This window comes from Rhinolophus sinicus, chromosome 14 (genome assembly GCF_057876585.1).
Source record: "Rhinolophus sinicus isolate RSI-liver-muscle chromosome 14, RSI-T2T, whole genome shotgun sequence".
Lineage (NCBI taxonomy): Eukaryota > Metazoa > Chordata > Mammalia > Chiroptera > Rhinolophidae > Rhinolophus > Rhinolophus sinicus.
In genome coordinates, this window is record NC_142514.1 from 66,745,417 (window position 1) to 66,761,473 (window position 16,057).

At 32.5% G+C, this 16,057-nt stretch overlaps 1 protein-coding gene across 3 annotated transcripts in view; it reads left to right on the plus strand.

Moving 5' to 3' along the window:
- PKN2 (protein kinase N2) overlaps positions 1-16,057 on the plus strand; it is a 113,548-nt gene that overhangs the window by 38,446 nt on the left and 59,045 nt on the right. For all 3 annotated transcript variants that reach the window (XM_074335099.2, XM_074335098.2, XM_019751766.3), the window contains exon 2: positions 4,737-5,037. In XM_074335099.2, coding sequence (XP_074191200.1) covers positions 4,737-5,037 — 301 coding nt within the window. The remainder of the gene's footprint in view (positions 1-4,736; positions 5,038-16,057) is intronic.

The window sequence follows — 16,057 nt, forward strand, 5'->3', positions numbered from 1 at the left end:
CCTCAGTTATGACTAAGAAGTCTTCTGTTGATTTGTCATTCATTTGTAGATAAAATGCCTTTTATTTTCTCTCTTTATTTTTCTCTGTTTACTTTTGTTATTGTTATTTTCATTTATCTTATTTGCAACTTGATGTGACCTTCCAGTCTAAGGATTTATATCATTCTTCAGTTCTGGAAAATTTGTGCATATATTTCTCCAAGTAGTGCTTCCTCCCTATCTTCCTTAGTCTTTCACTCTAAAACTCTTACTAGATGTATCTTGGGTCTTCTCATTTTGTCTTCCAATAAGGTAAAATTTAATTTTTCATATCTCTGTGTGATGAGTTCAGAGTACTTTTCTCAGTTATCTGTCTGCCAGTGTATTAATTCATTGTCTTGGTCTAATTTGCTGTTTAAGCTATCCACTGAGTTTTAAATTTATTTTAGTTCCTTTGAAATCCATCTAATTTTTACTCTGTTTCTTATTTATTGAGGTCTCAGTTCCTTCTTTTATTTATTTAACCACTTGAAAACCTAGTTACCGAAAAATAATTTTGATTGTTCTATAAATCCTGAGGGTATTAATTCCACTAATGGTTTCCTTGTGTTTGTATTTGACCTGTTTGATTGAATGATTGCATTAAGGATGTGGATGATATAAAATTTAAAGTACTTTAAAAATAGGTAGATAGGATTAATCATGAAAAACTTGAAATATTTTTTGAACAAGTGTTTTGTGCTCATGAATTTAGATTGACAGTGAAAGGAATAGGACATAAGAAACACGGTAAGAGAATATAAACAGCAAAGTGTTCAATTAATTTGACTAGAATAGAATGGATAAGCTTGTGATCTCAGTGATAAAAGGTATAAGAATTATGGGGTTTCTTTAATATATGGATAATTGATGGAGGAGCATGAATACTCTTAAGAGTTTAATTTTACACTTAGGATTAGTTTTTAAATCTTTTATCTATACTTTCCCAGCATATTAATGAATTTTAAAGGGAGTTTGTGATTAGAGGTTGGATCTAGCTAGCTTTGTTTTAAAAAGATGAAAAGAGTATCTACTGTTTACTTTTGGGGGACGCATGAAATTTTATAGAGTAGAAAAGATTGTGAATGGTAGATGAAAGTGTTAAGCTTGTAAACATAATATAATGTAGATTGTGTAGACAATTACCACAGCCTGTAATAGAACCTATTCAGGCAAAGATTATCTCTGCAGATTTTCACTGGTTACGTAGCTTTTCATTTTCCTGAGGCTAATTTATCTTCTCTATATCAAGAATATTATTTTATTGCCTACTACTGCTTCCTGGCATTTTTGAGAGAGAGAGAAAGAGAAAAACTGATTTTTTTGGGGTGGGGGGTTAGACTTATAATTTAATAGATGGAATATCTCATTTCAATTGTTCCAAATGCAAGAAAATTACATTTTCCAATAACTTTCACAATTTATGGCAACTGAAATGTTCAGGAAAGGAGTAAATAGAAGGTACTGTAACCTTTCCTATCTGCTCCCAAAGGGCATTTGTATATTATCTTAAATTACTGATTATATTGTACTTTAGCTGCTGCTCCTTTCCGAAAGGTGTTAGAGCCATTCCACAACAAAAGATGGGAGTAACATTCAGGAAATGGGAGTAAAAACTAAAAATTCAAGCCTATGAAAAGGGGAAGCAAACATGCTAACCACACTATGGTTCATCCAAGTCAGCTAATATAGTTGATGTGATTGAATATCAATTTTGCCCTTGAACTTTCTGGAATATGAATTCTCTTTATCAGAAATAGGAAAGCATGACTTCCTCAGCAGTGATGAATTCTAAAAGAAGGATATTAAATAGTGTAATAGACAAATCATTAAGAAAACAAATTTGCCCAGGCATCAGCCCTCTCCTCAGGTTGCTCATAGTCTTTGGAGTGGTCAGATAACAAAAGGATCGTCGTTCAGATGGGATCCCTACTGCTATCAGAGCACACAGGAGAAGTATTAATCTAAATTCTAAGAAAGGGCATAGTCTCTTCTTTCCTGAGAAGAACTGGGATGAACTTTGAGCAAAGTGAAAGTTAGCAAAGAAGAGACTAGGAAAGCAGAGTTGAAGAAAGAAGGAAAGTTGGTGGATCCCAAAGGTGCAGCATACATAGTAGCTGAGCCAAGAGAGATCGTCTTTGTCATTAAATTTCTGTAATTTGATTGGAATTTAGGGAGCAAATTGAAAAGAAATGGGAGTTGAAGTAGGCAAGGGCCTTCAAAGTATTCATATAAAAAACAAGCCAATTTCATATACTAGTTTTGTTCGTTTGTTTTGTCTTTTGTTTTAACAGCTTTTAAATCTTTATACCGTGATTCTCAAATTATGCAGCAGTTCTCTAGGGTGCCTCAGCAAACTCTCAGGATGCTGCAGTGTATTTTAAGTTTTTAGGGAAGCACACAGTAACACCATTTGTTGGACACCATGTGAACTAACTGGAGTCACTTAGGTTTCAATATGAGATTATTCTACATTCTTTTTGTACAATGAAACAGGAAATGAGGGTGGGAATATACAGTCTGATTTCAAGGTTTGAGAAATTGTGAAGGTACTCAACAGGCAGACACGTCACATTAATAGGTAACTGTGGTTAGTAAAGAATGAAATAAAAATGTAATTTTCTTTCAATTTGTATCATTTCAGACAGCTACTAAGTTGTAAGTATTTTTAGTTATTTGGACCTTACTACTTAATACATGGAATTGTTAGGTATTCCTTGTGGTCTTTGAGGCATAAAGGAAAATTTACTGTGACATTAAATTTAGGGAACCAAGAAATTTAGGGAACTTCTGGCTTAGTACAAAATAATACCGCACAAATTTATGAAAATTCATGCGATGTTTTCTAAATCTATAACGATAGAAATAAAAATATCTAGAGGAATGCGGTTAGCTTGAACGTTTTCGTCTAAGCATTGTTTGCCTCAGTCCACTTTACCTGAAGTTAGACAGCAGAAATTTGGGATTTTATTTGTTGGCAGTAGCCATATTTGCTAAGCCAAAGGTGGATTCATGAACTTTAGAAACTGAATAAATGGATGATAGGACTTATATTCTATTATAGATAGTAAAAAAACCTAGATAATATTTTGGCCCACGTAGAAGCTCTTTGTATATCCGTATAGATAAGAATCAGACATTTTAAATTTAAAAACTTATTTTTGAAATGTTTATATATCAAATTATATATATATATATATATATATATATATATATATATATATTTTTTTTTTTTTTTTTTTTTTTTTTTTTTTTTTTTTTAAGAGAATCAGACGTTTAAGGTCAGTAGATGTAGATCATCTATCCCAGGAATTCTTAATCTAAGATCTATGGAATCTGGAAATTGTACATACAAAGATGAAGTTTTCTTTGTTCTAGTTATTTGTTTGCTTATCAAAGTTTCAAAGGGGTTCTTTGGCCCTGAAAAGGTCAAGAACAAATTTATGGATCAACTACTTCATTTTTTGCTTAGTATGCCTATTAGCACAGGGTAAAGTGATACCAACGTCAAGACTAGATCCTGTATCTTCACATCTGTTAACTCTATTTTGCAAGATACATGTTTTTTAGACGTTAAGGATTAGATGACAAAGTATTTGCACCAAGAATGTAAATAGAACTTATTTATATGGGTGTAATTAATTCCCAAAGAAATTAAAGAAAATCTTTTAATTAGTTAGGTCTGTGGTTCAAAAGGTGCACAGTAAAATATGTCTCTCTTTCCTCTGTGCTTCACAAACTCAGTTGTTCTTCCAAAAGGTAAATGTTATTTCTACTTTCTTGTGTTTCAGAAATTAACAATTTAAAAACCAACAGTATTATAGTAATGGAGTTTAAAATAGTGAATGACATACAAATAACTAAAACATAACTTTGGTTGTTTTAAATGTAGATTAGATGTGCTTACCTGATTTAATTTTCATTTTAAGATGAATTACTTATACAATGTATTACCTTAAATTCTAACAGTAGAACATAATTTAGGTATATTTTCTAGTAATGATGTTTTTGTAGTGAGTCAACCAACTTATCAAGGTGGTTAGTTAGCCATGAAATATATAGAGTTCTGAATGCAGTCTTCCCAAGCCTTAATGCATTTAATCATCAACTAAAAAGTGTTCAAAAGAATATAACTTTATTTTTACCAATAATTAGTTTATTTTAAGAGGTTTCTTATAGACGATAAAATGAAATTTTATCTTACCTATGGAACTTAATAATTTTCACTTATTAGGTGACTATAATGGGGCAAGAATTGTATTTGGAGCTTCACATATAATATTTTGAATTATCACAATATCTCCGAAAGGTGGCCAATATTATTATTTAAATTTTAAAGATGATTAAACTGAGTATTTGAAAGGTTAAATAACTTGCCCAAGATTCACAGTGTCGGCTTTGGGATCTAACTTGGGTTCATAGAATATCAAAAATCCACTATATACAATCCTAAGATGCCTGTATATGTAGATATGTTGTATTTATTTTAATATAAATTTGTCAGGTAATGCTATTTAGTGAGTGGGCAGAGTATTTCAACTTACAGTTTTGTATGGTTTTAAAGGTAAATAAGTAGTTTGCTGCTTATTAAGGAAAGAATTAAATGTAATGCACTTAATAAAGAATCTTTTTTTGTAGTTTTATTCTTATGCTGCACATTTTACTGAGCAGCTAACTTTCCTAAATTTCCATGTTTCTATGTTTATTTTTTTCTGTAGGGAGATTCCCGAAGTCTTCCATTTTCTGAGAATGTGAGTGCTGTTCAGAAATTAGACTTTTCAGATACAGTGGTGCAGCAGAAGTTGGATGATATCAAGGATCGAATCAAGAGAGAAATAAGGAAAGAACTGAAAATCAAAGAAGGAGCTGAAAATCTGAGGAAAGTCACAACAGATAAAAAAAGTTTGGCTTATGTGGACAACATTTTGAAAAAATCAAATAAAAAATTAGAAGAACTGCATCATAAGCTACAGGAACTAAATGCACATATTGTTGTATCAGATCCAGAAGATGTTACAGGTATGTTGTGTATTTTATTTGATGTTTTTATGGTATACTAATAAGAAATGTATCATTTTTTAAAATGGCAAACTTTGTGATGTATAGTTTTTAGCTTTTCTGAAAGAACAGGGACTGTGTTTTCTCTTACAGTTAAGGTCTTGTTTATATTGTATTCAGAAGTGTGTTGAATTGATGGATATGAAAATTGAAACGTTTACTTAGAGATGAGTAACTCTGCTGTCTACTCTCTTATCCTTTGTCAGTAAGGTATTACTTAGAGTCATTTTCCAATATTAATGTTGTATTGAGTCAACCACATGCTCTTACCTGATTCATCCTTGTGATCAGCAGCAGGAGTTTGCCAGATAACTTGCTAAAGTTAAAAATGCATTCTGTGACCAAGGGCTATTTTTATTCTTTGCAAATATAATTAATCAAACCTATGACCTTTGTGCTTTAAGCAACTGAATTAACAACTAAACCACCAGGCATATTGTTTAAAAAAGAAGATAATTTTTTTTTAAGAAGAAGAAGATAATTTTTAAAAGCCAAACATTACTTGTTTTTCTTAAATATAGAAAATAAAAGGAAAATATAACCTATAAGTCCATTCTAAGAGCATGATTTTTAAACAATAGGATTAACAAAATGTTCATGTTGGAAATTTTTTAGTGGTACAGAAAGTAAAAATGGAAACATTACCTCTCTCCACTCTAGGCCCTTTCCCTAAAGGTAGCATTTACTAACTTTTTCTGCTTATCCTTCCAGAAAAAAATTTCTGCCTTTGTACCAACATTCATATATGTATATATATATAGCTATAGATATATATAAAATATATACATTCTTTCTAAAGGTTTTTACTTGAAAAAAATCATAATACACATTTGATCTAATACTTTTGTCTTTGCAAAGATTATATTTTGAACAAGGTATTTAATCTCTTTAACCCCTGTTTCTTCATTTGCAAAGAAAAGGAGTGATGTATGGTTGAGTAGTAATGTATCTAGAACTGTAGAAATTGTAGAAGAACTGTGTGACTAGGTAATAAGAAATAGCATATAAGTAAAATTAAATTTGATTAAGAAAATACATAGATTTGACTAAGAACCTCAAATTACCAATCTCAAAAGTTGCATAAAATACTTCTGATACTCAGTGTACTTGACAGAACTTCTTTTTAATGCATCAATTTTAACATCTGGGACTTAACTAAGGGATTTCATTTGGAGACACTATGTAGAGATTTCAGCCTTGTAAGAATAATAGAATCTTGAAAATGAAAGAAATAGAGAAACAAGCCTTCGTATTTTAGACCTTAAATAATCCCAAAGATGTGCATTAGTTTGCCCAGAATCACAAAGCTAGCTAAGAAGTCTTCAACTTATTTAGTATTCTCTTACCAACACATTCAATAATTACATTATAAGTAGAAATTTGTATTAAGAAAATGCTTTTTTTAGCAATGTCTTATAAACTTAGAAATAGCCTGTTCTGTTGGAACTCTGCCGAGCTCTACATTTTTTGCCCATTACTTCTTTAAGAGAGATCTAAAATAAGAAATGGCGCTGCAGCTTTAAACTCTGTTTATTTAGAGAAAACATTTTCCTCCTCACAGTACTGATAAGTACCTTGTAATTGGAATATAGAAGAGTTTTTGATACACAGAGTCCATTTGGTTTCCCCAGTCCCTTAAAATATTTTAACTTTACTGAAGTATAAATTACCTATTATAAAATAGACATATTTAAGTGTATGATTTGATGGGTTTTAACTCAGGTAATCAACAATATATCCAGTGGTCCTGAACTTTTCCACCACTTCAGTGTTTCTCTTGTATTCATACTTCTCAATCAGTCTCCAATTCCCATCTCTGGATTTAGGCAACCTTTTCTAACTTCTATCCCTTTAGATTAGATTTGTCTTTCCTAGAGTTTCATATAAAGAAATGACCTTTAAGTCCTATCAAATTCCTTTTCTCCTTCAAAAGCCAATTTGGGTTTTAACTGTGAAAGTTTCCCTGACTTTCTCTGATGATCTTCTTTGTCCATTCATTATTTTATTATGTTGTATTGTACATGTTTAATATCATGTACATGTAAATTGTATGTTGCTCTAGGGCAGGGATATGTTTTTATTCACCTATTTTCAAGGCTTATCATAGAGCCTGGAACACGGGAGGTATTTAGTTGTGAATATTGTATCTCAAAAAAACAAAAAACCCAGCAAATAAAAATCTTGTGTTAGTTGTTGTAATTAATACTAAAGCATAATTTATCAGGGAACTTAAAAAATTTAATGACTTGGAAATTTAGAGAAAGCTGGCAATAGTAAAGCTATGTTACAAGCCTTAAGGACATTGAAGTCATTAAGGTCCCAAAAAATGTTTCCCAGAAATTTTAATGATGGGAACCATTTTCATAATACATGAGCTAATTTTTAAAATCTTTTCTATAACTAATGCTAACAACTTGGTAAAATTTCTAAGTGTTAGTTAAAAAATCCAATATGACTTTTTTCAGGACAAAAATTTAATAACTTGGGGAACAAAGCCTTAAATAAAAGTTTTAAGATAAAGAAATCCAGAAACTTTCTTTACTGATTATTTTTAGTATTGACTTTTCAGATAATTTTGGGGCAAATGTTACATGAAGCAAGCTTTCTTAATACTTCAGCTTGTTTGGAATAAACTTGATAAATTGGTTAAAATTTGAATTTATTTAAAAAAAATACTTCTCTTTGCAAATGGCATATTCACACAGTTTGGTAATAAGGTTTTTTTCTTTTTCCCTCATTATTGATATGACAGCATTAAAACCACAACAGTACAAGATTAGAGGTACCGTGTTTCCCTGAAAATCAGACCTAGCTCGAATGCGTCTTTTGGAGCAAAAATTAATATAAGACCTGGTATTATGTTATATTATATCATATTATATTTTATATTATAAAGACCTGGTCTTTATTATATTAAAATAAGACCAGGTCTTATATTAATTTTTGATCCAAAAGACACATTAGAGCTGATGGTTCAGCTAGGTCTTATTTTCTGGGAAACACAGTAGTTCAATTTTAATTTTAGGTCAGATTACTATAAAATTTTATAGTTTTTTACGTTGTGCACTAAGGTAAACAAAATTATTTATTTTAGATTATATGTGACAAGATTATTCAAGGGTAGTACTTTACTTTTAGTTTTCTAAAGTACAGACATTCCCCAAAATTACAATAGTACAATTTATGTTTTTTTCAACTTTACGATGGTGCAAAAGTAATACAGATTCGATACAAACTGTACTTTAAATTTTGAATTTTGATGTTCTTCCTGAGCTAGCGATGTGTGTGGTACGATGCTCCCTTGTGATTCTGGGCCGCGACAGCGAGCCACAGCCCCTAGTCAGCCATGCGATCACAAGGCTAAGCAGCCAATACTTTACAGTGTGTAGTGTTGCAAGCATTTTTTTGGATTTTGTGTTTTTATATCCCATCATGTCTATAAAGCCGCCATCTGAGTCTTCTGCTTCTGATGAGAAGAAGAAGGCAATTACTCTTGATATGAAACTCAAGATAATTGCCCAAATGTAGGCTAATATAAGTGTTACATTTAAGGTAGGCTAGGTTACGCTGTGATGTTTGGCATGTTAGGTGTATTAAATGCATTTTCGATTTAGGATATTTTTCAACTTATGATGGGTTTATCAGGATATGACCCCATTGTAAATTGAGGAGCATCTATATCAGATTAATAACAGAAGTATTTGGCTAATTCCTGTTATCTTGGGTGTATGTAAGCAGAATCAATGACTTAAAGGAAGAGGGACAAATTTTAAGTGCGTATTGTATAAATGATTACAATAAGTAGTAAGTAGTTAGGACGCCTGCTCTTATCACTCTGACAGTGATATTTAACTGTCAATCTTTAGTTTCTTATTTGTGAAATAAGGATTTTTATCAGATGATCTTCAAGACTTTTAACTATAAAACTCTCTGAAATGTTACTTATTATGTCAAGATCTGATGTTTTCGGACTTATTGGTAAAATATGTGTATGTGTTTATTATGAATAGTAAGAAATGATTTTTTTGATGTTCTCTTTATGCCCGTGATACTCTGAGCTTCTTGTTCACTTTCTTATTTCCCTTTCTTGTTAATTCTTCCCATTTCCATCTTCTCAGACCCAACCAAACTTAGACTGATTTTTACCTGTTGAGGTACTGAATATTTTCTTTGGTATCTAGAATACCTAGATGGGAAATATTAATTTAGTATAGAACTAATAGTATTGGGATTTACTTTTTGGAGTTAACCTTGGAAATTCTTCTAAATTCAGAAGATACAACTATATTGAGGGAGTTTTTTCCTTAATGACAAAAGTTCATTTTATGATGTCTGTCTGGAATAAACAGAAGAATTTAATTTTATTTTTTATTTTTCGTCTATCTACCTAAATGTGGCATAGAAATTATAGTTGAATTTTATATGTATTAAAATATAAGTGTGGAATCTGTGACCTGGTTTGTTACGTCATTTCTACGTATTCCTTATTTCTAATTGAATTTCCCATTTTGAGGTTAAATGTTTTGTATTAAGTTGTGAACTCTTAAGGAAAGGATTGCCATTAATTAGCAAGTGACCATTAATTGGCAGATCACTTTTAACACCCCTGGATTCATTTCCTTATCTTTAAAATCATGAGATTAAATGATCTGTAGATCTCTGGCACTTGAATTCTTTGATCATAGACCTTTTTTTTAATGTTAATACACAGTAAAATGGATTCTTTTTTGGGACACCTTCCCATGAATTTTAACATATGTAGAGGTTCCTCTAACCACCACCACAATCTGGCAAAGGAACAGTGCTATCCTTTGGTAGTCACCCTCTCCCCACTTTATATCCCCTGGCTACCACTGGTCTGTTCTGTCACCATAGTTTGCTTTTCAAGAATATCATATAAATGGAATCAAGAAGCATATAACCTTTTGAGACTGTTTTCATTCAACATATTGCTTTTTGATATTCATCCAGGTTTTCGCACTTACCAATAATTCATTTTTTTATTGCAGGGGAGTAATACATTGTGTAGATGTACCACAGTTTATCCATTCACCAAGGACATTAGGGTTGTTTTCCAGTTTTTGGCAATGTTCAGTACAGCTGCTGTTAACTACCCATGAATAAGTTTTTGTGTGAACACGTTTCGGTTCACTTTCATGAATACTTAGAAGTGTGATTGCTAATTCATATATGTTAGGGTATGTTTAGCATTACAAGCAACTGACAAAATGTTTTCCAGAGTGACTACTGTTTTTTATTGTCACCAGCAATATGTGAGAGTTCTAGTGTTCCATATCCTCTCCAGCACTCGGTATTGTTAATATATATTTTTAGCCAGTCTAACAGGTGTATAGTGGTTAGTGATATGCATTATTGTAATCGCAGGGAGGAAAGAAGAAAAATAAAGTGGCGTCAGGTTAAGAAGAATTTACAAAAGAACTATGTATGCCCTAGGTACTGAGTTATGTACAGAATGACGAAGACTTGTCTACCATGAGATAGATACAAATGTGTGGTTTTCAAATATTAAGATCTAATATAATAAGTACAAGCAGTTCTGAAATTTTTAATGCCTAAGTTGCTTATTTCACCTTAAACAAAAAATTTTACAGCCAACAATTTTCTCCATGCTTTTTTGGTAAAATATTTAAAAAGCTAAACCAGAGGTTGTACCAGCAATAAAATAGTTCAGCAGAATTGCTTTACTCGGTGACATCTGACAAAGGTCATGCTGATTAATCATCAAAATTACTGATTAAGTATCCATTAATAATAAGTGAGCATTCATTATAATCTGAACAGGTTCCAGATGACTTTATAATGTAAGCATTATCTGTTTAGGATTTCGGGGGAAACATAAACAGTTAATGTAACTGTAACAAATGGCAAGATTCTGGAGTTTATTTTTAAAATACCAACTTTTAAGTACCAAGCAAAAACCAAAATGTTGACCAGTGAGCAGTAACTGAGAGACTTATAGATGAAAGTTTGTGAAGGAGCTAAATAATTAGTACTTCAGCATACTACTACTTTTATTAATTTAGATTTGGCTAGGTTTATTTCAGCTTTCTTTATTTACTTACTTTTAGTGCAGTAAATAGCCTTGATACAGAAGTAAAAATCTGGCTGTTTAAGGTACCACTTTATGAATATTGAACATTGGGAGTCAGCTGGCTATAAAAGAAAAGACCAAAGGTTTTATGATGAGATCTCATTCCAGCTGAACCATTGCATAGTTGTGTGGTTGTTCACCTCTTGCAACCCCTTCAGGCCTTATTTTTTGTCATTTGTAAAACAAGGAGGATAGACTGTGTATGTCCTTTCTAGACTGTTTTGTGAAAAAAGGTGTTTTAATAGCTTGAGGATAGATCAAGTGTGAGTCATCTAAGCTCTTCCAATTTTGAACACAAACACCCCTCACCCCCATCACCCCCACCCCGTTGGAAGTAAGTAAAGTCTGAGGAAGGTTTTTTGGGGCTGGGCAATAAAGCCATTAAGGTCAACTATATTACTAGCCTCCAAGAGAATCAAGGAACCAGTTTAAGGTTGGGCCTTACATAATCAGGAGCCTTTGGAGGACCTTGATTGCTGCTATGTTCTAGAACTAATTCATCTTGAAATCCAGGTAGTCAGTTGTGGTTTTGGAGAAACTACCAAAAGCATCAGAAACATCATATCTGTTGCTCTACAAGGAGACTACTAACTAATTCAGTTTTTACTCATCATTATGGCCTGGAAAATCTTATCCTAGGGGAGATTTTAAACACATCATATTTTCTGGTACTAACAACATGGTATCTCAAGCCAAGATGGGTTTTCTAGCCTTATAGCCTTACAACCTTCTAGATATTACCCAAATGTTCTATTGGCTTTTCCTCTCATCGTGTTTAAAATTGAACCCTTCTTTCCTGGAAAACAACCTCTAAATCTTTCCCTTTGTTTTCTTTCCTGTCAATGGCATAACCCTAGTAATCCATAACTAAAACCTGACTTTTACTATAGACGCCTTCCTTTCTTTTTGATTTTCACTCTAATGTAAATCTGTATGCCAAGTCACCACGCCCTGTAGATTCTACCTCTGACATAGGTCTCGTATCTCCATCTCTTCTACATTCTTACTGCCAAAGCCTACAAGTCCAGTATTGCTCTAATCCAACCTAAGCACTACTACCAATATTTTTACCTAATATTCAGATTTGATGCTGTTGTTTTCTTGTTTTAAACCTTTCGGTGGCTTTCCATTCCCTGCAAAATACAGTACAAATTTGTAGCGTGACAGAGATGTGCTTCATGTAATCTGACCTCTGACTGTTTCTTCAGCTTCTCCTGCTGCTACTTCCTAATCTAATTTTCTCATTTTTCCTCTTACCATTTGCTCTTTTTTTACCTCTACCTGTGTTTGTGTTTAGTTGGCAGAATGTAGGTGGTGGATATATAGGTATATTGATATATTATTGGTGTGTATATAGTATATTGAAAACTCACCTTTCCAGTGTATTTGAAAATGTTCATGTAGACACACATATACTCTTGAATATATAGACACACATACCCGTGTATACAGGTACATAAAGGTTGCAAACTGTATATGTATATAAATACCTGACTCTAAGCTCTTTGGAAGAATAATTTTGTCACTATTTTGTCCCCAGTCTTGTCCACAATACCTGGATATATGTGATATAATCAATTCCCTGTATTAAATTCCCTCTGTTGAAAATATCTAGTGTGGTTTCTGTTTGTCAACTAGATTCTTCACGCCATACAACAAACTTAGAATACTTTAACTCCAATCTGCTTAACTCCATTTGACTTTTATGCTGTTGCCGTCCATATTTTAGTTCTATTATTTTATCTTCAGTTCCACACATTAGATCTATTATTTTATGTAGTCATTGTTGGTTTATAGTTACTCACACGTTTATCATTTTCTTTGTTCACCGTTTCATCATACCTCTCAGACCTTTCTTCTAGAATCATTTTGGTTTTTCTTTTTTCTTTTTTTTAAGGTATATACTGTAGAAAGATATTTCCCCTGATATACACTTCTAGGTTAATATTTATTTTCTCTCAACACTTGGAAACTGTTATTTCATGGTCTTCTGGTTTCCACTGTTGTTGAGGAGGTAGCTGTCAGTCTAATGGTTGAAGCCATGTAGATAATCTGCCTTTTCTCCCTAGCTTCTTTTAAGATACTCTGCCAGCAGTGTTCTGCTCTTTGAGAATAATTGTATAGATTTCCTTTCATTTGATCTGCTTGGTATTTGCTGGGTTTCCTGAATCTGAGATTTGTATATTTCATTGATTATGGGACATTCTTAGTTTCTATGTCTTTGAGTATTGCTCCTTCTGTATTCTCTCCATTCCTTCATTTTGGAACTCCAATTAGATGCATGGTAATTTCTTCAAGTCTGTCTCTATTTTTCTGCTACTCTCTTTGCCTGTGTCCAGTTCGCTCTTGATCACATATATTGTATTTCTAATACAGATGTTTTAATATATGTATTTTAATACAGAGTTCTATTTTGTTAATCTCGGTAATTTTTCATAGTCTCTTACCCCAGTCATTCTTTTGCTACTTCCTGTATTTAGTTTTAAATGTTAAATACGCTTTTTCACATTCTGTATAAGATAATAACAATAGGCAAAAATCTTTGCTACGCTACTCCTGTAGTTTTTTTCTCATTCATGGTGATTTTTTTGTTTTTTAACCTGGGCTGTGTTATTTCTACTTGTGTTTATATTTTCACTGGAACTTTTCCTATGGGAATTCTTTTAGGTCTAGATTTAAAGTGCCTTCTTTCAAACAGAATTTGCATTTGTTTTTGTAATATACCTGGAAGCAGTACCAGCCTGAGGTCAATTAAAATAAAATTTAAACTTAAGTTTTGGGGGGCCACATAGGTAGTGTGATTTCCTGCCTCAAACTTGTACGGAAGCAGTAGGAAGTTTTAAAGAACATCCATTCCCACTCCCTCTAGTCATCCTAAGCCAAAGGCAAATCAACAAATAATTCATCCATTATGGATGGCACCTTTTGAGGTTTCTGTCTTTAATTAGGTTTCTCCTGGTCTGATTGTCCACTCTGTAGGAGTCCCTAGGCCTTTTCTTGGGTCCTTATTAGAATCCAAGCTTTACTCCACCAGGATGATTAGAACCTGTCGAGTCTCTTTTTTTAATCAGAAAAGCAAAACGTTCTCAGAAGCACAAAGCTGCAGATGTGTAGTTATATCTTTCCTGGGATTGCGTTACATTCACCATGCACTGCCCTCTCCTAGCCCCAACTGCAAGTGAGACTGAGAAATCTTGTGGGTTTTTGTTTTGTTTTGTTTTCTTTCCCCCATTAACCTGCCTCTTATTTTAAGAAAGAGAATGACATTGAGCATGGGGGTTTTAAGTTAGTCAACCTGTAGTGGCAGGTACTTAAAGATTACAAATATCGTCTACATTCGTCTACAACTCTAATTTTATTTGAGATATCTTGTAACACTTTGAAATTGATTGATAATTGTTATTTTTTCTTTCATTATTGGTGAAATTATAGTTTCTTGGGATGTTCTCCACTTTACATAGTTTTCAATTTATTGACATAATTTATAATATCTGTGTATTATTCATTTAAAGTCGGGATATATCTGTAGTAGCAGCATTCCCTATTTCAGTACTAATATTGGTATGTTCTTCATTTTTCTTCCTTGACCACTTTTCTTGTCATATTATTTTTCTGCATCCTTCATAAAAAGATAGTTTAGCTCTAAAATAACTCTACTAATCCTTTCTTTTGTGCATTTCTATTTTGTTAATCTCTGCCCTAATCTTTATTAATTCCTTTTTCCCATTCTCTTTGGAATTATTTGTTTATTTTTTTAACTAACTGATGTAGATGCTTAGCAATTTACATTTGTTGTCTTCTAATATATTCATTTAAGGTTTATAAATATCCTCTAAGTAATTGCTTTACCTGCATAACAAAAGTTTTCATATGTAAATGTTTTTAAATGTATTTTTATTGAAAATATAAATATGTAACATTGTGTAAGTTTAAGGTATGTAACATACTGGTTTGGTACATTTCTATATTGCAGTGTGATTATCAATAGAGCAAACGCCTCTATCATGCCACATAATTATCATTTCTTTTTTGTGGTGGGAACAATTAACATCTAGTCTCTTAGCAACTTTGAAGTTTATAATACAGTATTGTTGTCTATAAATCACTATGTTTTGCATTAGCTTTCAGCACTTATCCACTAGTTCCAAGTTTGTACCCTTAAACAGCATCTCCCCAATTTCCCTACCCTCTAGCCTCTGGTAACTGCCATTCAACTGTCTGTTTTTACAAGACCTTGGCTTTTTTTAGATTCCTTATATAAGTGGTATAGTACAGTATTTGTCTTTCTCTGTCTGATTTATCTCACTTAGCATAATGTCCTCAAACTCTCCTATTGTTGCAAATAGCAAAATTTCTTTCTTTCTGATTACTAAATAATATTCCCGTGTGTGTGTGTGTGTGTGTGTGTGTGTGTGCATGCATGCGCGTATGCACGTGCACGTGTGGCACATCTTTATTCTTCATCTATTGAGGGGCACTTATGTTGTTTTCCTATCTTAGCTATTGTGAGTAATGCCACAATGAACATGAGGGTGCATGTATCTCTTTGATATCCTGTTTCCATTTCCCTTAGATATATAGATACATACTCAGGTGTGGGACTGCTGGGTCATACGGTAGTGCTACTTTTAATTTTTTGAGGAACCTCCATAGTGGCTGCACCAAATTACATTCTCACCAACTGTATACAAGCTTTCTTTATCTCTGCACCTTTAACAGCACTTGTTATCTTTTCTTGGTGATAACCATTCTAACAGATGTGAGGTGACAAATCATTGTGGTTTTGATTTGCATTTCCCTGATGATTAGTGGTGTGAGCTCTTTTCTTTGGGAAAATGTTTTAGTTCCTCTGCCCATTTTTCAGATTAT